This window comes from Colletotrichum navitas (assembly GCF_030913465.1).
Source record: "Colletotrichum navitas strain CBS 125086 chromosome Unknown LY79scaffold_50, whole genome shotgun sequence".
NCBI classification, from domain to species: Eukaryota; Fungi; Ascomycota; class Sordariomycetes; order Glomerellales; family Glomerellaceae; genus Colletotrichum; species Colletotrichum navitas.
The window spans coordinates 19986-42511 of NW_026850596.1; the positions used below are offsets into that span (position 1 = coordinate 19986).

The 22526-nt window shown below is 56.6% G+C and overlaps 3 protein-coding genes across 3 annotated transcripts; all 3 read right to left on the reverse strand.

Moving 5' to 3' along the window:
* Positions 1–343: 343 nt before the first annotated feature.
* LY79DRAFT_560091 (uncharacterized protein) lies at positions 344–835 on the reverse strand. Its single transcript, XM_060558306.1, has one exon. It carries the CDS (start codon positions 610–612, stop codon positions 445–447), a length of 168 nt encoding a protein of 55 aa, XP_060411885.1. The 5' UTR covers positions 613–835; the 3' UTR covers positions 344–444.
* A 616-nt stretch (positions 836–1451) lies between these two features.
* Positions 1452–3247, reverse strand: LY79DRAFT_519877 (multicopper oxidase; the record flags this gene model as incomplete). Its single annotated transcript, XM_060555182.1, has 3 exons — positions 1452–2616; positions 2669–2870; positions 2926–3247. The coding sequence occupies 3 exons, from the start codon at positions 3245–3247 to the stop codon at positions 1452–1454; spliced, it is 1689 nt and encodes a 562-aa protein (XP_060411886.1).
* A 7381-nt stretch (positions 3248–10628) lies between these two features.
* On the reverse strand, positions 10629–14891 carry LY79DRAFT_671432 (uncharacterized protein; the record flags this gene model as incomplete). Its single annotated transcript, XM_060563910.1, has 4 exons — positions 10629–11623; positions 11777–11797; positions 11856–14805; positions 14868–14891. 4 exons carry the CDS (start codon positions 14889–14891, stop codon positions 10629–10631), a joined length of 3990 nt encoding a protein of 1329 aa, XP_060411887.1.
* Between the last annotated feature and the right edge of the window lie 7635 nt (positions 14892–22526).

The following is a 22526-nucleotide window of genomic DNA, read 5'->3' on the forward strand; positions in this document are numbered from 1 at the left end:
TGGGAGGGAAGACCTTGAGGTCGATATGTCCGGAACAAACGGCGGATATCACAATTTCTTTTCAACTCCGCAACTCAACCAGACTAACCTCGGGAAAGAAGAAGGGGAAGAGGGTGAAAAGTCAAGACGAGGGCGCCATGCCATAGGCTGTTTCGTCCCAGTCGGGCTAATCGCCGACCCCTCCCCCATGGGGTAATATGGCCTCCAGCCATTCACATCTCCGGATGGCGTGGTTGATTGACAGCCGCACCTTGGATCCGACCCGTCAGTCTCGACCTTGTCTACGTAACGCCGTTGGCGGGGAGAGCCAATGCTGGTCGATCGCGCCCTCCCCCCCCCCCCCGAACCCCTCCATAATCGGGCGCGGCAAAGCTTGTTATCCCTGGGCGGTGGAGGGATGCAGCGCAGCCCGCCATTCTGCAGCCCCTTTTCGTCTTCGCCCACCTAAGCCAAGAAACCATTCCAACGAGAGAGAGAGAGAGAGCAGCACCCGTCGTTTTCTCGCGCCAGAGGGTAAAGCCACAGAAGTGTAAGTGCTGATGGCTTGGCAGGCGCTCCTCGAGCTCGACAACTCTTCCGTTTCGTCTTGGGCGGCCCAGATAGACAGGCCATGCAGAGGGGAGTGTCAAAATCCGGGGTAGAGCGGGGAGGGGAGGAGGGGCGCGGTCACCGGGCCAACAATGACGAGGTCCCTCATTTGGCGACCTTAAGCTGCCCGGTAAAGAGGCTCAACGGGACGGGCTTCCGTGTTGACAGCGCATAAGGGAGATGGTGAAAGGGCATCGACGGCGTTGCGCTGGGTCAATTTCGTGATTGGGCCGCCTTATCAGATATATCCCCCCCCCCTTCCCTTCTTTTTTGGGGGTCCAGCCCCTCCCCCCACGCCCCCACGCCCCCACCTTTGCCGACAGGGTACCCTGATCCCTATCCCCACACTCCCCACATTTACTTGGCGGGCGGGACCACATCTGGCATCGGTAGTTGATTGTCGAAATGAAAGACCAGGCTTTGGACCCAAGAAAACAGAGAATTCGGGTCCGAGCAGTTCAGCAACCAAGGTCGACGTTTGAAAGAATCTGCATGACGCGCATGGAAATCACTATACCGGATTCGGGGCATTTCCGAGCTACAACCTCAACAGTATGATTACTATATACAATGAATACGGAAAAAAAACCTTTTCGACCTGTGGCGTGATATGCTTCCATCGTCAATTCCGTCGCAAGCAGCAAGTGTTAAAAAAGACATATGAGACATTCATTACGTGATAGGCCCTCGTATCTAAAGACTTGAAGGCCGTTGGTGTGTGTACATGTGCGTGTGTGTATGTACGTGTGTGTGTGTGTGCGTGTGTGTGCGTATATGCGTATGTGTTAAAGAAAGTGAGTGTGTGTGTGTATGTGCGTGTACGTGTGTGTTAAAGAGAGTGAGTGTGCGCGGAAGCTGTCTGTTTAGACACCAGAGTCCTCCTGGTGAACAGAGTTCTCCAAGACGTAGGCGTTCCACTTCGTGCAGGTATCGTTCACCTTGTCGGTGTTGGTGATGGCAGCGATCTCGTCCGGGCGCTCAATGAGCTGGAGCGCGAAGCCTTGGGAAGTGTGCCAGCCGATGTGGCAGTGCATCAGCCAGGCACCAGGGTTGTCGGTGTAGAATCCGATGACGAGGTACCCGGAAGAGGGCAGCATGGCAACGTCGCGGCGGGGCGAGTTGACAGTCTGCAGCGGGATGGAGGCGTCGTAGGTGCCGGTGCCCTGGGCGAGCACCCAGAAGTCGTGGCCGTGGAGATGGATGGGGTGAGCGAGTCCGAGGGGGTTCTGGATGATGAAGTGAACCCAGGAGTTGGCCTCGTCGAGGTGAACAATGTGCTGCTCCGCCGTGTAGTTCTGGTTGCCGTCGAAAATCTGCTCGACGGTCGGGTAGCCCCAGTCGGAGAGGAAGGTGTTGTTGTTCAGAGTCCACTTGAACTGGCTGTTGATGACCTGGAGTCCGAGGGTGAGAGTGTCCTGGTACACTTGTTGCCCGGCCTCGAGGGGAACGACGGGGACCAGCTGGGACATGGGCATGTCCTTGCAGTCGTCCATGTACATCGGCACATCCCCGACGGGGTCGGCCGTCGACGTGTTGTCGTAGCGTACGATGCCCTTGATGTCGAGCGTGTTCTCATTGGCGCTGCAGGTGAGCTGGGGGATGGCGCGGAGCCAGTAGTCACCCGAGTTCTGGGTAGCACGGACAATGACGTCGTAGCGCTGGCCGATGCCGATGGAGACTTCAGAGGTGTTGAAGGGGTTCAGGGGCACGAAGTCGGCCGCGATGACCTCGAGGGTGTGGTTGTCGATCATGAACTTCCAGTGCGTGTCGATGGCGGCGTTGACGAGGCGCATGCGGTACGCCTTGCCGCTCTCAAAGGCCGTCGTGAATCGCGATCCGAGGCCGTTGTACATGCCGAAGCCGTTGATCAAGCCCGTTTGCGGGGTGGGCGGGCCGCCGCTGGAGGCGATGCCGTAGAGCTCGTCGGTGGTCTGGTGGAACCAATCGTTGAGGAGGATGGTGCCGAGGTCCTCGTCGTAGGGGGCGGAGGCGGGACCGCGGATCATGATTCCTCCAAGGACACCGTTCCTAAGATTCTGTCAGCCGGGGGACGTTCCTGCGTCGTGGGGGTTGAACGAACCAGGCCTGAAGGGCGAAGTGGCTGTGGTACCATGAGGAACCATACTGAGACGCATGCCAGGTGTAGGTGATGGAGTCTCCCGGAGCGGTAGGGCACTGGGTGATGGAAGCAACTCCATCGGCCTCGTTGGTGAAGTTCTGACGGATGCCGTGGAAGTGAATACTGGTGCCGTTGTTCTGCATAGAGTTCTTCACGTGGACGACTGGCGAAGCTGTCAGTAACTTGTACGGCACGAGATTGCGAGACCGGATACTCACCGACAGTATCACCCCAGTCGGCGACGATGGTAGGTCCAGGAACGGTGCCGTTGATGGACAGGACCATGCGCTCGACTCCATCAGGAGCCATGGTGGTGTTGGTGACTTCGAACCAGTACTCGCGGACGACCCCGGTGTGGGGGGCCTCCTCGTACCAGTTGGTAGAGAGATCGTAAGTGCCATCCCAGCAAGAAGGGTTCAGGGCCGAGTCAAAGACGCAGTCCTGACGCTTCTCGACCGGGCTGGTGGGCGAGTAAGGGGCGCCAGAGACAAAGGCGGAGGACAGGAGCGCGAAGCATCCCAAAAGCGAGCGTTTATACATGCCGGGCAGCTGTATGTATGTGGAAGGACTTGGAACGAATGCGAGGACGACAGTGTCAGTCTGATTAACGAACGATGCTGCAGACGCCCTATAAAACGAAGGAGGGCGGGAAAGGAAGGAGGACGATGCTGTGAGAAGCGAGCGATGGTGTCTGGGAAACTCTCCATGATGGAGGGCGGATTTCTTTCGCTTTATAGGATTCGGACACGAGCTTTCGAGCATCATCGGGAGACCTAAGCAGGGTGTTCCGCTCGTCGACGTTGGTCATCACCGAAGCTGGGCCCCCGGCACAGGTTCGCAGCGTTCTCTCGATGCTGCCCTCCGACGGTTAGCTCGCCCCTGATCCGAGAGGCCAGTCCCACATGGAAAGATTATCATGCTGTTGCATGCTCGGCCGCGGTGTGACTTCGGCAAGCTGAACCATGGCTGGACGGCAAATATCGCCTTGTACGGGTGAGGTAGCCATGTGGGCTCGGTGATTGGAAAGGAGAGGGCGTCCTGTCAGTCAGAGGGTACATGAATCCTCGAATTCGCCTCCTCGAACCGACATGGGAACGTGTTGCCCATGTCCAGGCGGGTCACTTACACAGACCCTAGGGTCAAGTCGATATGGATGTCTTGGACTGGATCATGTACAGTGGGGGGTGCCGGACGGGGTCCTACAGTGCACCACTAAAGGCCCGTCCCCTTTTCTTCACCCTTCCTTGTCTGATATCGGCATTTGACGAGGGCAAGGGAAAGCTCAAGGTGATGCATGGTATTACCCGGTTAGACTACTATATGCTTATTTTACCTTTTCAATCTTGTTTAACACTCTACTCTGTACGGCTTATAGAGCCAATATAGGAGCACAGACTTTTGAGATTTGGACTATAGTGGCGGAACAGCGAGGCATATCCGTACAGTGTGATGAAAACGGTGTTTCCCGCGCGCGAAATCTCAGTTTGATAGGCCTGCGCGCAGGCGCCGTGGAAGCTAGCATGTGCGTTTGGTAGGATCGTACTAGGCCCACGAAGGAGCAGGCAGGATTCGTGTTTTAGCCCGCCGTCTAGGCATCAGCCACTATCGAGACGTGCGTGTGCGTCTGCATTAGCTCCCACAGGTGCTGTCAAGCCGAACAGCGAGCGTTGGCGTCTCTTCTGTGAGGTATGACCATTCGAGCGCAGCGGGAGCGAGATGTGGAACCATGTTGACGTCCTGGATATCTGTGGTCCCTGAAGGGGACCAAGCCCGAAGAGACGGCCTTGCGACCTTGTGTCCGGATTTGGTAGTACCCAATTGTTCCGATGGGCACCGATCAGTAAACCATCGATGACTCGTCGTGCCCGATACGGATAAGAGAGCCCACCTTTAACGGCCAATGAGAAAAGGCCGAAAGTCAAGCATGGTGCGTGAGGACCGTCGGCGTTGGTTAGGCAGCAGGCCGAAAGGAGACATTGACGGTGAGGAGGTCGAAGCGTGCGAGAAATATACGTCTTGGCAGTCGAGGCATATACTACTACTCAGTATGTATGTAAATAGTGGCGTTCCTCCGATGGCAAGGGTTCCCCTGTCCGTCATGTAAGTCCGAGAGCCCCCCCTTCCCCTGGGCCATCGTGCTACACCCAACGCAACGGCGTCAAGAGGCGGGGGGTTGTCAGATCAGAAAAACTCCGTCCAAGATGGGAGCGAGCGCGTCAAACGGGACAAAGGGGGGTTCGTTAGATTGGGTGTGCGGAAGAAGTGTGGGGGGGGGGGGGGGGGGGGGGGGCAGAGGAGGTAGAGCAGTAAAGCGAAGAGGTCGTCGGCCAAATCTGGAAGTGCACATGCCACAAGGTTGCAGCATCGTCTAACGCCAAGAAGCCACATGGGGGAAAAAAATTAGAATCGTGTTATCCCGCAGGCCCGGTGACTGGTGATATGACTCGGAGGAAGGCAACATAACGTCGGGCATCCAACGGTGATGCGGAAATTGTTTAATGTTGGCGAGTTCCGAACGCGCGACTTTCGCTCCTCAGCGCGCTGCTGTCTGTCGGCGCAGGCTTCAGGAAGGGTCTTTGAAAGCCCCGGAGCGGACCAACGGGAACAACTGCGTCGTAGCGATCAGGGTCTGGAAACAATTGGGCGATTGCCTCGTGGTTCGGCGTAAACGGCATGTTTGATTCGAGGATGCGCTTGTTGGCTCAGGAGGTTACATTTGCGGAAAGGGCTGCTGGACCATGATTGCGTATGCAGTTCCCGACCGCGCGCGCGAGGTGGATATCAGTGGTTACGTACCGCGCACAGCAACAGACCACTGCACCCAAATTATGCGTTGGCCAAGGCTCACTAAGAGGGGTCAGTTGTGGGCAAATTTTTTTTTTTGCTATGGAACTTGTATGGAGACGATGTGGGAGGGGAGAGTACCTCTGTATATTCGTAGACGCCGGATACACTAGGTACGGCAGGATGCCCCTGCATTACGTCCGTACACTAGTGTGTGTAAGTAGTGTAGGCGCACCTATCTTGGTTGAACCTGCGAGGGCCCTGGCCTGGTATGTGATGCTGTTGCTTGCTTTTTTCGTGTTTGACGTTTGACGTTTTGATGTGTGCTGCACGATAGAGGAGTTGGCGCTTCGAAAGCAGTTCCTTGCATCCTTCTCCCCTTCTCTCGCCCCCTCTCTCTGTGTGTGTATGTGTGTGTATGTGTGTCTCGTCCTTTCTCCCCCTCCCCTTTCCCCTTTCCCATTCTTCTCTTGCATCGATCAGGGATATGTCAGGCGCAGGCCGGGATGGGCCGTGGTTGACTCGTGTACCGGCAGCAGTCAGTGCGTCGTCGTCGTCACCTTCTATATGTGTAGGTAGTCCGATACTACTCTCTGCTGTTGCCAATCAATTAGTACGATAGTATTGTGTATTTGCATACTTGTCACCTACATAGTAGCGGCAGTGAATTACTGCGTATGCCGACGCCGGGTTACGGAGGTCCTTCTCCCCGAGGGGCGGAGCTGAAAGGGTTAAGCAGGGGGGCAGGGGGGAGGGGCGGGAATCGTCGAGTTGCACCCGGAGAGCCTCAACCTCCACCTCAGTGACGCTGCATGGCAAGCATCATATGTGACCCCCCCGGTGATTAGGTCGGTAGTGAGGCAGGAACACACACGACGGGCACTACACTAGTACTTGGTAGGCTCGCTAGGGTAGTGAGGCGCAGTGTGCAGGTACGGATAGCTACTGTACGCAAGATTAGGTGCTGTACGTGTACCCGTAGGCAGGCATCCTGAGCCTCCCCTCCCCCCGCCTTAGTGATTACTCAATAACCTGTTTACTATTCGCCAGGCACGGCCACTAACGCATGCGCTAGCCCAGTGACGTTGCCGCCATGCATATGCGCCACACCCGGTGCATCTTAGTGGTCAACTCCGCCCTTCATAACCCCAGAGCCGCCATCTTGACAACGACAACACGCCAGCGATGACACCGACACGACAGCCCGCCGGCGACTTCTTACAAATCCTTATCAAATCCCATGTCTCACCAGTCGAGCGACATCACCGACCAAGCCCATCGCAACGAATCCTAGCATCCACGCCCGCGAGACGCCCTGCTCGCTTGAATTGACCTGACCGAAGCCTCCGTTACCCAATGGGAAGAGTCCCTGCCGTCATCGGCCCCAATATCCCCTTTTGACGCGACCTTTTTTTACTCGGGAAGGGGGGAGGGCCGGGATCGGGTACCTTCACCTTGGACATGGGCGTCATCCCTGCTGGCCATTGGTGTATACTATGTATGTGCGTCGGTTCCTCCAAAAAGTGCCCAAGGAATCGGAAAATCCACGGCTGTTGTCCTCTGAGGCTTTGTGTCGGGTTTTGTCGCTGGATCCACCCTCAAAACAACATTGTTCTCTACCCTGTGCTATACGATACATGCTTGTCCCGTACCACCAAGACTGCCTACTGACCACTGCCGGACTATTGCATGCCCTCGCAGTACTATCGCATTACCATTCGTCTCTAGCTCTATATCGAGCTTGTCAATCCACCCACCTAGCTTAGCCACTGCTGCCGGCCCTCGGTCATGTGGGTCACATACCTAGCCTCTTCACGGCTAGCATCGAACTACTGTTTCCGGGAAGAAGGCCTCAAAGCAGCTTCCATTGCTGATCCTCTCATCTCCCATGCCGTCCCATTTCAACAGGCAGTTCTCATCCACCTGCAGCACATCATTCAAGCTGCGTCTTGGTGCTTGCTTGCTTCACGTTGACAACTCGGCGCGAGGTATCTGCTATTACGCACGTTCCTCTCGCTCGGCCCCCCCCCCTCCGGACCCCACTGTAACTGCCGACCCGTAAATGTTCGGTCGGTATCGGAGTAAGGAAGTTGACCGAGAACTTCCATCATGTACTCCGCACTCCGTATTAGGTGTGGGCAATGGCTCCGCTTGCTTCTTCGTATTTTGACTTCGTGGGGACGTCCGAAGCCTCACGGGATGCAAGGCACGACGGACCGCCTGCCCCAAGTTCTCGTCTACTGCCCGCCTAAATCCACTGCCGTGAGGCTGTGCCAGTAATCGAACAATACGTAGCAGCCGCCTCGTTCCTCCGAGTGAGCCACTAATCACCGTGCCATCTTGTCTTCTCTGGCCCATCGATACGCTGGTATCAGAGAAGCACGAGAGTGGAACAATTGGTCGCGGCCATCACCACGGGCACCGAGGAGGTTGCCTGTTCAGGGCAAGATGTGCATGGTCTCAGGAAGAGCTCGCAATGGTTGGTGAGTTGGACCGAATTCATCTCGCTACGGCTTCGCTGCATGCAGCGTCGGCCACGGGGTAGATTACGGAAACCAACTCTCGGCCTCCGCCTCGAATCGGCGTACTGTCGTATCAATTTGCGCCTGCATTCGCCACTCTCGCAAATTATCGCCATGTCAAGAGACGCCCAAGCCCTGGCGGCAAAGTGACAGCTGTCAACATCGCAATAGTAACCTAGTCCAAGAGAGGTTTGTCATTCATCACTAATAGCCGCCTAGATAGAAGACAACTTCAGGAGGATGTGCCTCTTGATCTAGGTTAGCTCGAGGGCGATGGAGTCACACGTCTCGGCTTCGCAGGTCCGCTCGTAACGTGCCTGCCAGATGCAAGTATCAAGTGCTCAGGCCGGAAAGCGCCATCGTCACACGAATTGCTCTCTGTCGGTTGCAGAGGCAGCGCCGGTGAGGTTATGCCAGGCACATGTAGGCTTACGCCAGCCCAGCAAAAGACCACCGGCAGTACGTGCTCATGATAGTCCCTGCGAAGTTTCTGAGGCGTCCAATATCATTCAAAAGCCAATCCTGAATTATCAGCATGGCGATGGAGAGCATGCTTGACAAGTACAGTTCTCCAACATCAAACAGACAGGTCATCGCACGTTAATTCATTTGTCAGGCACCTGCATGGCCCCAAGCTAGCGTTTGCAATCGCCGCTGACTAGATTGCGCATCTACTCGCACGACGGGACCATCACGCAGCATCATCAATTAAAGTTTACCTCTCTCGTGGAGGGTCGGGCAGTCGCAGTGGCCACGAACTGGTGTGTGATCGGGGGGTTCCATTTGTGGACACACCCTCCATAGGAAACATGGCGTTTGCCCCACCCGATCAGCGCATATCAGAAGGAAAAGCGAGGCACCGTTACATGGAAATGCAGTCCTGTCTTCACCTGTAACACACTATACATAGCGTAGGTAGCACACGGTTCCTTCGGGTCAGGACGGCGCACGCTCCGCGCTCACTTAGGTGAAGGCCAGAATGCGACGTGAATGGGCAGTTACCTAGGCATGGCAGGGGGAACGCTGCGATGGCCGCCACCAACGTTGTCTACCCCACATGCCGTGGCTCCACCGACAGATCTCAGGTGTGAATGAAACACAGAACTTAGCCTTGGTTCTCTGTTGGCCAACATGTCTCGTTCCTTTTTCTTGTTCTTCTTTTTTTCTTTTCTTTTTCCTTCCCCTCGAACTCTTTCCGAAAAGGCAGCTGACTGAGGGGATGGAAGGGGCGAAGCGTCGGACGCGGGTGCCGGTGACGTCAAGATTTCGGACCCGGGAGCTCACAGCCCGGCCTCCGGACCCGGGGGCGTTGCTAACGCTTGACTCCGCCCGAAGAGCGTCGGGCCATCGCGACAGCCGCATTTTGAAACAGATAGCCGGTGCAGACGGGAAATCAAGCCAGACCGGCCTGCTCCTACTGAGATTCGTGTTCAAGACATGAGAGTAAAAAAGGAACAATAAAATAAAACAAATTTCGATAACCACAACATAACAACACCTGTAGTTATTTGTACTTGGGTTGTGTAGTTTTGTGCCGTACCTATTGCACTTAATATCTTTCTTTAACTATCTGAAACCAAGAAAAGACAGTCCCTACAGGATCGCACGAGTATATGGTAGTAATAAAAGATGGAGCAGAAAACAAACTATCAGTGCCATGTCCAAAAGTGAACCCAACTTCTGAGAAGGCGTTTAAATATACGTATAAAGCGCAGTACCGTGGAATCTCATAACTAAAACCTCCACCCTGTTGACCAAGATTGCCTCTGGCGGTCGCGACCATCTCACACGCGAGCCTACTCTACTTGAATCTACCAAGGGCTCGCTCTACACCGTGCTCAAGTGAGAGGAGGAGGGGGGAAAAAATTAGGAATGAAAGCTGCGAAAAGGCTTCCAACCCCAACCCCAACCCCAACCTCCCCCTTTCTCTCAAACCCCAAACAGAAACAATGTGACGACTCCGCCCACAAACGCATCTCACTTTTAGTTTCTTCTTCATTCTGTTTTTATTTTTGACCGGAAGGGGGGGGCTGTCTGTTCGTCTGACCCGGGTGCGTGTTGTTTGTTTCCCGAGAACTCGGCCCGTCTTCTGACGTTCACCTGACCCCCCCCCCCCCCCTCAAACCTCGTTCTCATCCATCTTTGGGACTCATTCGGGAGAAGAGGGCTATCATGACGTGAAAAAAAGGCCCTGCAGACCAAAAGAGTATTTTTGCCATCCTCGAGAGTGGACAAATGGGAAGGGATAATGGCAAGTTAGCTCATGAGTCGATTCCGAGTGCCCTCGCCCAACACCCGAGCTTGAACAGCCCGCTGATACACACTACCTAGACAGTCAACCCCTTCGTTGCCATGGAATGAACTTCACCCAGTTTTACGCCTCAGAGTAGCAGCCTCGTGAATATCAGAATTTGTGACATGGAATTTGTTTGAGGCTCATCAGACATTGCAAATTCGGTTCCTAATACATTATCCGTAAAATCCATGGTGTAGTAAATCGTCCATCCTCCAAATCATATCCTGAACACCCCCTAAAACATACGTAGTCTAATTCCTCTGCGTAATACATACAGTCCGCATGCACTCGTTGTCGTAACATCATTACGTGCATCTCATTAGTTGAACAACCGCTTGAACATGCCCTTGATCCCGCTTGTCTTCTCCTTCTCCTTCTCCTTCTCCTTTTCTCTGCCCCTCTCTCTTTCCTTCTCAACGTCTCTCGTCCTTCGTCGCTCTTCTTCGCGGGCGCGCCGCCGAGTATCATCCGAATGATGTGACCTGGGTTTTTCGGCCGCCTTACGCGATGCTTCTTCGGCAACTTGCTCACGTGCCTTCTGCAGCTTGCTGGGTCTTCCAACGTCTTCAGACCGACGGGTATGGCTGTGGCTGTGGCTGTGCCTCTCGCGCGTCGTGTTGGACCGCTTCGGGATACCTCGTGAACTAGTTGCCCCTTCTTGTCCTGCATTGTCATCCGTTGGCATGTCGCCCTTGATTTCTGGGGGAGGGGGATCCTGGGGAGGGGGTTTCGATTCAATCGCACCTTCGTCATGGAGGCTGAAAAAGTTCTTTGTCTTTCCTGGTGAGGGGTCCGTGGGATTTCTCTTGCTGAGGGTACGCTCCGGACGGTGGTGTTCTGCGGTGCTGTGGCGGCGAGAGCGGCGGTGGCTGCGTTCCGCCATCTCCTCAGGCTTGGCGATGACCTCTGGCTCCTTGCCCTTGCGATATGACCGCTCTTTTTCTTCGGCTTCGCGTTCCATCTCACGCCGGCGCTCGCGCTCGCGTTCTCTCTCGCGGCGCCTGTCGCGTTCGCGTTCGCGGTCTCGCTCACGCTCAGCCTCGCGTTCACGCTCTTTCTCCTTTTCACGCGCAAGTCTGCGTTCTTCCTTGCGGCGATCATGGGCGGCTTGTTCTTCGGGAGTTCGTTCGGAGCGACTGCTGCGCTCGCTTCTTTCCGTCCTCCCGCTACGCTCACTGTGCTCACTGCGCTCGCTCCGGAGTCTTCGGTGAATGACGGTCTGTGGGCTTTCCGAGAAACCGCTGTCCTGTCTCTTTAGAGGTTCCGGTGGAGTGCGAGGGGCGGAGTCGCCAGATCGGAGAGACCGCTCGCTCTCTGTGCGGTGTCGTCGGCTGGAGTGATGTGAGTGATGCGAGTGATGTGAGTATCGTCTGCTGTCGTCTCTGTTTTCTTCTTCGCCTCGACTGCGGCTAGAGTGAGATGATAGTTGTTGAGTAGAAGAGTGGCGGCGTCGCCGATGCCTTTCACGAGCCTCTGCATCCTTCTTTTCTGCGAAAAAAGTTAGTACCAAATCTGCTAGTTTTGCCCGCTCCCGTAGTGGTAGTACTCCTGCGTCTGGAAAGAAGCCCGGGGAGAACCCTCGATAAAAAGGCCCTTTTCGGTTTGATCTTCATCTGTGGCTCCCAGTTGCTCGTGGCCTTGGTAATTTGAGTGCTCCGGGACAAAGGACGCATGGGTGGGCGGAGGGCCTCCGCCGTAGCATAGATAATCACGGCAGCTGCCACAAGCTCTTCGGCCTTCTTGATGGAGACCTTCCGCTGTCTTCTGAGAGCCTTTGATCTTTCTTTGGCCGCTGGTGACAAGGGAAGTTCAGGTAGAACCACGGCTGGTGTCGAGGGACGAAGACTCAAAACCGAAGTATCTGTTTGCGTCCCAGAGTCTGAATAACCTTCCCGGTGCACGAGGTTGAAGTTGGAGTCCACATCGGCGTCTTTTTGGTCGGCAATAACAATTTGCCTCGAAGGTTGGGGGTTTGCGAGAGTTTGGGTCAACTTGTCCACCGAACTTCGACGTGAGATGGCGTCTACTGTGTCAGATCCGGGAACCTCCCTTGCGGTGTTGTCATCGCCCGAGTCTTTCCTAATATTGGCGGCAGCCAGATATCCTGCAACACCAACACCAGCAGCGGTGACAGCTCCCGCGATGAGCTCGTCGTTGCTGTGTGTATCCTCATTCTCGACAGGCAGGGCCGTTTCTTCAGATGTTGCGTGAGGTTCCTGAGGTGTAGCGTCCTCCCCTTCCGGAGCTGTTGAAGTTTCTTCCGTGGCTTTCTCTGCTTCATCGATCCTGGTTGGTGGTGGTAATGCCGGTTCTTCAGAGGGTTCGGGTTCAACGGAGGTGTCAATGGTGGATACTTCGGGAGCAGTTTGCACTTGATCATCTGGTTGCGACTCGCCCTCTGCTGGATGGCCACCTCCAATGTCTGCTGGGGAAGATTCTTCAAGGTCGTCTTCCTTTGCAATTTCCTCACCTGCCACTTCTGACTCCGCAATATCTTGAGGGGAGTGCTCATCAGATGCCGAAGGCTCTTCAGGGTTGACCTCCTTGGAAGCTGTCTCCGCCGATACAACCTCTGTGGAAGCGTTGTTTGTCGCAGATTCAGGAGCGAAGTCTGCAGCGGTTGGTTCGGCTACTGTCGTTTCTTCTAAAGCAGCCGCATTTGATGCTGGCTCTTCGACAGTAGCATCGACTGTAGCAGGGACCTCGGGTGTGATATCTTCTGGAGCGGTCTCTGCGGGTGCGGCCTCCTCCTCCACGGCCTCAGGTGCGGTATCCAAAGCCTTCTCCGTTTTCTCAGTCGCCTCTACTCCGGTTTCTGTCGCTGCCGGTTCAGCCGGCTCAGTTGGAGCAGTTTCAGTGACATCGTCAGCGGTGGTCGGTTCCTGACAAGTAGCATCTTCGGCGGATACGTCGGAAGCTGCTGTGGCTGCAGGTTCTTCGGCAGGAATAGCTTCCTCAGGGGTGGCGGCTTCTGCAGGGGTAGCCTCGTCCAGCACCAAGCCCTCAGAGATTGACTCGGGGGTAGGTACAGTTGCAGGGACGCTATCAGGGACAGCTTCTTCTGCAAATGGCTCTTCCGTCGTGGGTTCCGCAGTCAGTGCTTCTGCTTCGGCAGGGTCCTCAGTTTCTTTCTCTATCGCCGCGTCTGTTGCAGAATTTTCCTCCACCGAAGACTCTGCTGTGGGCTCTTCAGACGCTGAACCGCTAGCTTCAGTCTCTGGGATGATGTCCTCAGGAGCTGGCTGCTCAGTTACTATGCCATCGGATTGTTCTTCAACAGGCATTTCCTCTGTAGAGGCCTCTGTGGTGTCTTGAAGTGAAGCCTCAACTTCTTCGATAGCAGGCTCTTCGACCACAGCTTCTTCTTCAACGGCAGGAGTCTCTTCGACAGCTTCTGCTTCAACGGCAGTAGGCTCTTCGACGGCAGGAGTCTCTTCGACAGCTTCTGCTTCAACGGCAGTAGGCTCTTCGACAGCTGGAGGCTCTTCGACGGCAGGAGGCTCTTCGACGGCAGGAGGCTCTTCGACCACAGCTTCTTCTTCAACGGCAGGAGGCTCTTTGACAGCAGGAGGCTCTTCGACAGCAGGAGACTCTTCGACGGCAGGAGTCTCTTCCAGAGCTTCTTCTTCAACAGCAGGAGGCTCTTCGACAGCAGGAGGCTCTTCGACGGCAGGAGGCTCTTCGACCACAGCTTCTTCTTCAACGGCAGGAGGCTCTTCGACAGCAGGAGGCTCTTCGACAGCAGGAGGCTCTTCGACAGCAGGAGACTCTTCGACGGCAGGAGGCTCTTCGACCACAGCTTCTTCTTCAACAGCAGGAGACTCTTCGACGGCTGGAGGCTCTTCGACAGCTGGAGGCTCTTCGACAGCAGGAGTCTCTTCAGCCGCAGGAGGTTCGTCAACAGTAACAGGCTCTTCGACTGTAGGCTCTTCGACCGCGGGAGGCTCTTCAACCACAGGAGGTTCTTCAACAGCAACAGACTCTTCAACTAGAGGTTCTTCGACTGTAGTAGGTTCATCGGAAGCGGCAGGTTCTTCAGGGGTAGCAGGTTCTTCAGCTGCAGGAGGCTCTTCTGTAGTAGCAGGCTCTTGAACAGAAGGCTCTTCTGAAACGACAGATGCTTCAACAACAGAAGTTTCGTCAACTGAAGCAGGCTCTTCAGCCGCAGTAGGCTCTTCGGCGGCGGGGAGCTCTTCGACAGCAGGCTCTTCAACAGAAGGCTCATCATAACCGGCAGGTTCTTCGACAACAGGCTCCTCGGAAGGAACAGGGTCTTCGATGGCAGTTTCTTCTGAAACCACAGTATTTGGCTCCACTGCAATCGCAGTGTCTTGGCTCTCTTGAGTATCCGTCGCGGACAGATTGATAGGAGAATCTTCTTCGGCAGTTTCAATAGGATCCGGATCCGGTGTGTCGTCCGCAATGGGTTCCGTAGGTTCCGTTTCAGGGTTATCGGCCACGACGTCCTTGTCTGGAACCCCGGGATCTTGGCCATCCTGTCCTTCCCGTACATCTCCACCGGGGGAATCGGGGTTAGGGGAAGGAAGGGAATTCTCACCTGGTTTCTCAGCCTTTCTTGCATCAGACGCAATCGGCCCCACCGTATCTTTACTCTCGTCAACATCCAGAGATCTTGTTTGCTCAGGCTCAATCAGCGGTTCTGCAGCGGGCGCTTCTGGCTCAACAATTGCTTCGGGTTCAGCGAGTGCTTCTGCTTCCGGCTCAGCAGGAGTAGCTTCAGGTTCAGCAGGAGCTTCGGGTTCAGCAGGAGTAGCTTCAGGTTCAGCAGGAGCTTCGGGTTCAGCGAGTGCTTCTGCTTCCGGCTCAGCAGGAGTAGCTTCAGGTTCAGCAGGAGCTTCAGGCTCAGCGGGTGCCTCTGGTTCAGCGGGTGCTTCTGGTTCAACAGGAGCTTCAGGTTCAGCAGGAGCTTCGGGTTCAGCAGGAGTAGCTTCAGGTTCAGCAGGAGCTTCGGGCTCAGCGAGTGCTTCTGCTTCCGGCTCAGCAGGAGTAGCTTCAGGCTCAGCGGGTGCCTCTGCTTCAGCAGGTGCTTCTGGTTCAACAGGAGCTTCAGGTTCAGCAGGAGCTTCGGGTTCAGCAGGAGTAGCTTCAGGTTCAGCAGGAGTAGCTTCAGGTTCAGCAGGAGCTTCGGGTTCAGCAGGAGCTTCAGGCTCAGCGGGTGCCTCTGCTTCAGCAGGTGCTTCTGCTTCGGGTTCAGCAGGTGCTTCTGGTTCAGCAGGAGCTTCGGGTTCAGCAGGAGTAGCTTCAGGTTCAGCAGGAGCTTCGGGTTCAGCAGGAGTAGCTTCAGGTTCAGCAGGAGTAGCTTCAGGTTCAGCAGGAGCTTCAGGCTCAGCGGGTGCCTCTGCTTCAGCAGGTGCTTCTGCTTCGGGTTTAGCAGGTGCTTCTGGTTCAGCAGGAGCTTCGGGTTCAGCAGGAGTAGCTTCAGGTTCAGCAGGAGCTTCAGGCTCAGCGGGTGCCTCTGCTTTAGCAGGTGCTTCTGCTTCTGGTTCAGCGGTTGCTTCTGGTTCAGCGGGTGCTTCTGGTTCAGCGGGTGCTTCTGGTTCAGCGGGTGCTTCTGGTTCAGCGGGTGCTTCAGGCTCAGCAGGTGCTTCTGCTTCTGGCTCGGCGACATGAGCTTCAGGTTCAGGTTCAGTGTTAGCTACTTCAGCAGGAGCCTCAGCTTCAGTAGGAGGAGCCTCAGCTTCAGTAGGAGGAGCCTCAGCTTCAGTAGGAGCCTCAGCTTCAGTAGGAGCCTCAGCTTCAACATGAGCCTCAGGCTCAGCAGGAACCTCGAGTTCGGTAGATGCTGGTTCCTTAGCAGATTCAGGCTCTGGTGCCGACACCTCAACAACAGCAGTCTTTTCGACCTCTGCAACTGTTTCGGCAAGCTCCGGCTGGTTAGGCTCTTCGGAAACTGGCTCCGGCATCTGCTCCGGCTCTTTGGCTTCTGGGGCAGACTCTGCTGCCGTAGTTTCTTCCGCTTCGGCAGGGGGATCTACCGGCGTTTCCTCGGCTTCCGGGGCAGCTACCTCAACAGCAGCAGGTGCTTCGGCGTCGGCTTCCTTTGTCTCCTCGACAACATCAGTCTGAGGTATTGGCTCCTCAGAATCTTCTGCAGCAGGTTTCGCAGGAGCAGTCTCAGGCTCTGTGACATCTTCAGCAGCTGCTGGGGCCTCTGTCTCTGCGTCCTTGGCGTCGGGAGTCTCTACTAGAGCAGAAGGACTTTCTGTGTCTTGGGCCGAAGTTTCCGCATCCGCATCCGCCTCTTTGGGCTCTGCATCAGCGACCGTCGCAGGCTCAGGTGTTGAATCACTGGCCTCTGGAGCCGCCTCAAGTTCGGTGGTGGGCTCCTCGGGTTTGGTTTCGGGGGTTTCTTGCGCGACGGCTGGCTCAAGCTCGGGCTCCTTAGCTTCAACAATGGCGTCGTTCTCAGCCGGAGGCTCGGCGACAGGCTCGGCAGCAGGTTCAGGATCTCGAACCTCAGATGTCTCTTCCACCAGTATAGGCCCAGATTCGGGTTCGTTGACATCTGTTGGCGACGCTGCCTCAACCTCGGACTCAGGGTTCTTCGCGTCAGGAGCTGTTTCGGCCTCGGCAGTCTTGTCTTCTTCAGCCGCGGCCTCCGAGTCAGGTGCTGCTTCCTTCGTCTCCGCATCGACGGGTGCCTCTGCCTCTGCCTCTGCCTCTGCCTCAGGATCCTTAGCTTCTAGCGGGGGCTCGGCTTCTTTCGTCTCAGGAGCCGGCTCAGCTTCGGCGTCCTTTAACTCGGGAGTAGGCTCAGCCTCGACTTCATTGGCCTCTCCGGCCACGGGTGCTGGTTCCGGCGACTCGGCTGCGGCTTCAGGCTCAGGCTCATTAGATTCAACCTTGGCCTCAGTGTTGGTTTCTTTGTCTTCCGCAGTAGCCTCTGCTTCCGGTGCCGGTTCTACAGATGCATCCGCCGCTTCGGGCTCTGTAGCCTCGGTCTCAGGAGCTACATCAACCTCGGGTTTGATATCCGCGGTTTCTGTAGTCTCTGGTGTTGTCTCCTGCTCTGGCACATTCGCTTCGTCTTCTCTAGTAACCGGAGCGGAGGGCTCGGCTACGTGGTCGGATTCCGGGGCTGGCTCAGTCAACGGCTCCGAGGTTTGCGCGTCAGAAGTTGACTCTGGTTTAGCATCCTTGGCTTCTGGAGCAGGTTCTGGAGCAGATTCTGCATCAGGCGCGGCATCCTCTGTCTCGGTTGTTGGTTCCAGGGCCGCTTCAGTGGTAGGTTCAGGCTCTGGCTCTGCTTCTGGCTCCGGGTCCGCGGTCTTAGCATCTTCGGCTGTGTCAGTATCGATAGCGGTGCCTTCCTGTTCGGGCACCTTGGCTTCGCCCACAGATGTGGAGGCTTCCTCAGGCTCAATCGCAGCGCCAGCCTCGGTGGCTTCGGTCTCAGGCTTGGCAGCATCCACAGAAGTTTCGGCAGGTGCCTCAACGGCCTCTACAGTGTCCTCGACTTCATCAGCGGTAGTGATGTGCTCCTCTGGCGAAGAATGAGACGTTGCCTCTTCATGGTTGGTTTCTTCGGGCTTTTCTTCGGTTTCAGTGGCTGGTTCTGTCTCTTCTTTAGTATCCTTGAACCCGGGGGAGAGAATGTCTACGGTAAAGCTGAATTCTTTGCCGTCACTGATGATTTCGTAACCTTCCATACCTTCTGTGGAGACAATTGCGTCGTCTGTGGTGGCTGAGTCTGCAGAAGCATCCGCGGAATCGGGATTTGGTGCTTTGCTTTCTTCCTGCTTGGGTGTATCGGCCTCGACCTCGGCAGCCTTTGATGAATCGGGCTCCTTCTCGGCTGTTTCGATTCCAGTATCTGTGACGTCTTCTGCAGGCTCAGCGACAGACTCAGCGGCAGGTTCGGCAGCAGGCTCGGCGGCAGGCTCAGCAGCAGGCTCGGCAGCAGGCTCAGCGACAGGTTCAGTAGCAGGCTCAGCGACAGGCTCGGCGGCAGGCTCGGCAGCAGGCTCAGCGGCAGGCTCAGCGACAGGCTCGGCAGCAGGCTCGGCAGCAGGCTCGGCAGCAGGCTCAGTAGCAGGCTCAGCGGCAGGCTCGGCAGCAGGCTCAGCGGCAGGCTCAGCGGCAGGCTCAGCGACAGGCTCGGCAGCAGGCTCAGCAGCAGGCTCAGCAATAGGCTCGGCAGCAAGCTCAGCGGCAGGTTCAGTAGCAGGCTCGGCAGCAGGCTCAGCGGCAGGCTCGGCAGCAGGCTCAGCAACAGATTCAGCGACAGGGTCAGCGGCAGGTTCGGCAGCGGGTTCAGCAGCAGGCTCAGCGGCAGGCTCAGCAGCAGACTCAGCGGCAGGCTCGGCAGCAGGCTCAGCAACAGATTCAGCTTCCTTAGAAACTTCTGCTTCGACTTCAGCTACAGCTTCGGGTTCCTTACTGGCCTCGGGCTCAGCCTCTGGTGTCGCTTCCTGTGGGGCGTCGGGTTCTGTGGCGGATTCCGTGGCGGGTTCCGCCGCAGGCTCGGCGCTATCTTCAATGTTGGCAAGCGCTGGAGCCTCGGCTTCGGTAGCAGCCTCAGGGGTAACTTCAGAAGCAGCCTCCGAAATGGCCTCGGGAGCGGCATCGGCAGTTGGTACCGCATCCGCTTCGGGAGCAGCATCTTTTGGGGCTTCGGCCTCAGACTCCTTGGAAGCGTCCGGCTCATCCTTGACTGCTTCGAGCTCTTCCGTCTTGGGTGCCTCCGGCTCGGATTCTGAAACAGGTGAAGCATTCTGCTCTTGGGGGGAACAGGCTCCTCCTCAACCGGCTCAGGAATGGTATCCTTGGGTTCTTCGACATCGGCCTTAGGAGCCTCAATATCTTCTGCCTTGGGAGGCTCTGACTCCGCTGGCCCAGAAGCATCTGCTGCCGCCTCGACTGGAGCATCTGAATCTGCCTCATCGGGAGCCTTAGTCTCGATTTCAGCTTCAACAGGCGCGGGAGACTCGGCTTCGGGCTCCTTAGAAGCATCAGTCTCAGGCGCAGACTCGGCTTCCTTGACAAGCTCCGGTTCGTCTGTCTCTGTAGGCTCGGGAACAACTTCAGTGACATCCGTAGAATCAGGTGCTGCTTCGGCCGGCGTATCGGTCGGGTTGCTGGCTGCAGGTGCGTCGTCTGATTGAGCTAACTCATCCACAGGCGTAGTCTCCGTAGCCGGAGCGGCTTCTTGTTCCTCGGAAACTTCGGCAGTAGCAGCGGGCGTCTCATTCTTTTCGTCCCCGGCGTCGGAAGCTGGTGTGACTGTTTCTGTTGTCGCTGACTCCGCAGCAGCGAGTGCATCTTCAGGCTTGGCCTCATCGTCAACTGTCTCAGGTGCAGCCACTTCCGGTTCCGCCTTGGCGTCTTGCTCAGTGGCAGCGCCATCCTCTTGAGATGCTGCGGGTTCAGCATCAGTAGCTGCTGCGTCCTCTTTTGATTCAGTTGGATCCGTGGGAGAAGGACCATCGGCCGGAGTGTCTATAGCGGTAGGCGCCTCGACGGAAGCATCAGCCGCGGGCGCTTCTTCCAATGTTTCGGAGTCAATCTCTGGTTCAGCCGCTGCCGGTTCTTCAGGCTTCACTTGGTCGTCTGTAGACACCTCCGCCTGTTTCTCAGCAGGAGCTGCATCTTCTAGCTCTTCAACTGCTGGTTCAGGAACACCATCTTTGGAAGCATCTTCAGTCTTTTCCTCGTCTACGGGAGCAGGAATGTTCTCCGTAGCCGGAGCTTCGACCGATGGTTCTGTGTCGGCAGCGGACTCTGGCTCCTCGACTGCCGCAGGTACAGGAGCTTCAACAGCGTCAGAAGCTGGAGTGTCATCGGTAGCAGCTGCTTCGGCCTCTGTAATTTTGGGATCAGTTGCGTCCTCCTCTTTGGCGGATTCAGGGGTAGCCTCTGTTGGATCTGATGTTGCGTCGGTCGAAGCAGGCTCAGCTGATGAGGTCTCTGCTGACACCGGCTCGTTAGAAGATTCGGTTGAGGGCTCGGCTGGAGCCGGCTCCTCTTCTACAGGAGGACTTTCATCCGTCTTAGCCTCGGGTGTCTCCTCCGCTGTATCCTCAACAGGGGCGACAGTTCCAGGGGCGGGCTCTGCTGATGCGTCCTCAGAGGCAGCTTCTTCGGACTTGACCTCCTCAGGAGCATCAGCAGGAGCATCAGCGGCAGCTTCAGCAGGAGCTTCAACGGCTGGTCCGTCCGAAGGCGCAGCGTCCTCTGCAGCGACCTCAAGCGGAGCGTCGGCGATGGCATCCTTCGTGGATTCCTCTGCAGGAGTGGACTCTTCGGGTTTGGCCTCATCCGAAGTTTCGGCAACTGGTTCTACAGGCGCCGGTTCAACAGTCTCGGCTTCGGCCGAGGCAGCCGCTGCCGTCTCTACAGGGGCGACATCCTCCGCTTTCGTCTCTGTTGGAGTTTCGGTAGCCGGTTCTTCTGCAGGCGCAGCGTCTCCTGGCTTGTCCTCAACGGAGACCTCGGCCGTCGCCTCTTCCGAGGCAGCAGAAGCATCAGCCGTGGATTCAGCTGACACGTCATCGGCCGACTCGACCACGGAGGTGCCGACGTCCGGTGCGTCAGCGGCTTCCTCCCCGGCAGGCGCGGACTCCTCTGATTTGGATTCGGCCGGTGTCTCAGCCGGTGTCTCAGCTGGAGGCTCTGCGGCAGGTGTAGGCTCCTCCGCAGCCGGCTCCGTCGCGGTTTCGCTTGTTGGCTCTTCCGGAGAAGCGGAGGCCTCGGCCTCGGCCTCGGCAAGAGCTTCAGAAGCTACTTCTGTGGGAGCAGGTTCGCCGGGCTTGTCATCATCAGTCAAGGCTTCCGTTGGAGGATCCGGTGTTGCCTGCACTTCGGCTTCGGGCTCCTCGGGCGTGTCATCTGGAGTTACGGGGGTAGTCTCAGCAGGTGCAGGACCTTCGGGCTCATCACCCGCCTGTTTTTCGGCTTCCGAGTCTCCCGCGGTCTCAGGAGATGTTTCGACTGCTGTTGTATCATCGACTTGGGCCTCGGCAGCATCTGCTGCTGCTTCCGGTGCTGGCGGTTCCGATGAGGCTTCCTCAATGGGAGCTTCAGGTTCAGGTTCAGCTGCCTCGGGTGTTGTCTCCGGCTGTTCTGGCGAGGCAGCTGGGGCATTGCCCGAGGCATCTTCGTTGTCTTCTACCGATGCAACAGCAGAGGAAGCAGCGGGATCTTCGTCAGTGCTTGCTACCGCAGCCGCTGTTGCCGCCGCGGCAGCTACAGCGACAGCCCCAGCGGCTGCCGCTGATGCACCCGTCTCCTCGTTCTTGTCGACACTCCTGTCGGCAGCTGGAACGGTGTCGGCCGCGGGCTCGACGGCAGAAGCACCCTCTTTAGTGTCGACTACGGCTTCGGGAGGTGGCGCTATAGGCTCATCCATCTTTGGCGGCTTTGCCTCAGCCTGCGCCGGCGGAGGTGGCGGAGGAGTCGATTGAGAGCTCTCGGCCGGCTCTGGCTCGGCCTCTTTGCCACCCTTGCCCTTCTTCTTCTTTTTGTCTTTCTTCTTATCTTTCTTATCCTTTTTCGAAGATTCTTTCGCCTTGACCGGAGACGTCGGGGTCTCCTCAACAGTGACTTCTTCCTCCTGTGTCGGCTCGGGTTGGGGCTCGGGCTCAGGCTCAAGCTTTGGTTCGGGCTCCGGTTCTGCAGGCGGAGGGGGCGGAGGAGGCGGAGAAATGACAGCGGCTTCTTCCTTTTTGCTCTTCTTCTTCTTCTTCTTGTCCTTCTTGGTAGTTGCCGTCGGCCACTCGTCTTCCGCTACGCCGGTGTCCTGAGGCGGTTCTGGCGTAGGGATTTCGGGGGGAGCAACTGGAGGCTCTTCGTGAGTGGTTTGCGCCGCCTTCTTATCTTTCTTGGCCTTCTTCTTGCTCTTCTTACTGCTGCTGGCGGCCTGTGCAGGTTGTGAGGGGTATTTTACGCCATTGGCATATACGTCACCGTCTATAAGTTGGCCGAGTTAGACGCAATTACCAGACTCGAATGCGATGCCAAGCAGATATCTTACCATTTTCCAATTCGGAATCTGAAGGTTGAAAGTACTTGACGTTGGAGAAGTCCTGGGTTTGGACATGGCTCCAATCAAGGTTCCGCCGGTAAGGGCAGACGTCGACTGGCTCTTGCGAATTCATGCTTCCGGGACCTGGTGTTTACGGGAGCCCTTGTTTCGTAGCAGCTGATCAATGCGAGTTCGGGTACGTAGTCTGATATTGCCCACGGCGGCAAGGGGAGG

Bases quoted from the DNA above. Each gene is read 5' to 3' on its own strand.
- LY79DRAFT_560091 (XM_060558306.1), bottom strand. From the start codon at position 612: ATGGCCTGTCTATCTGGGCCGCCCAAGACGAAACGGAAGAGTTGTCGA.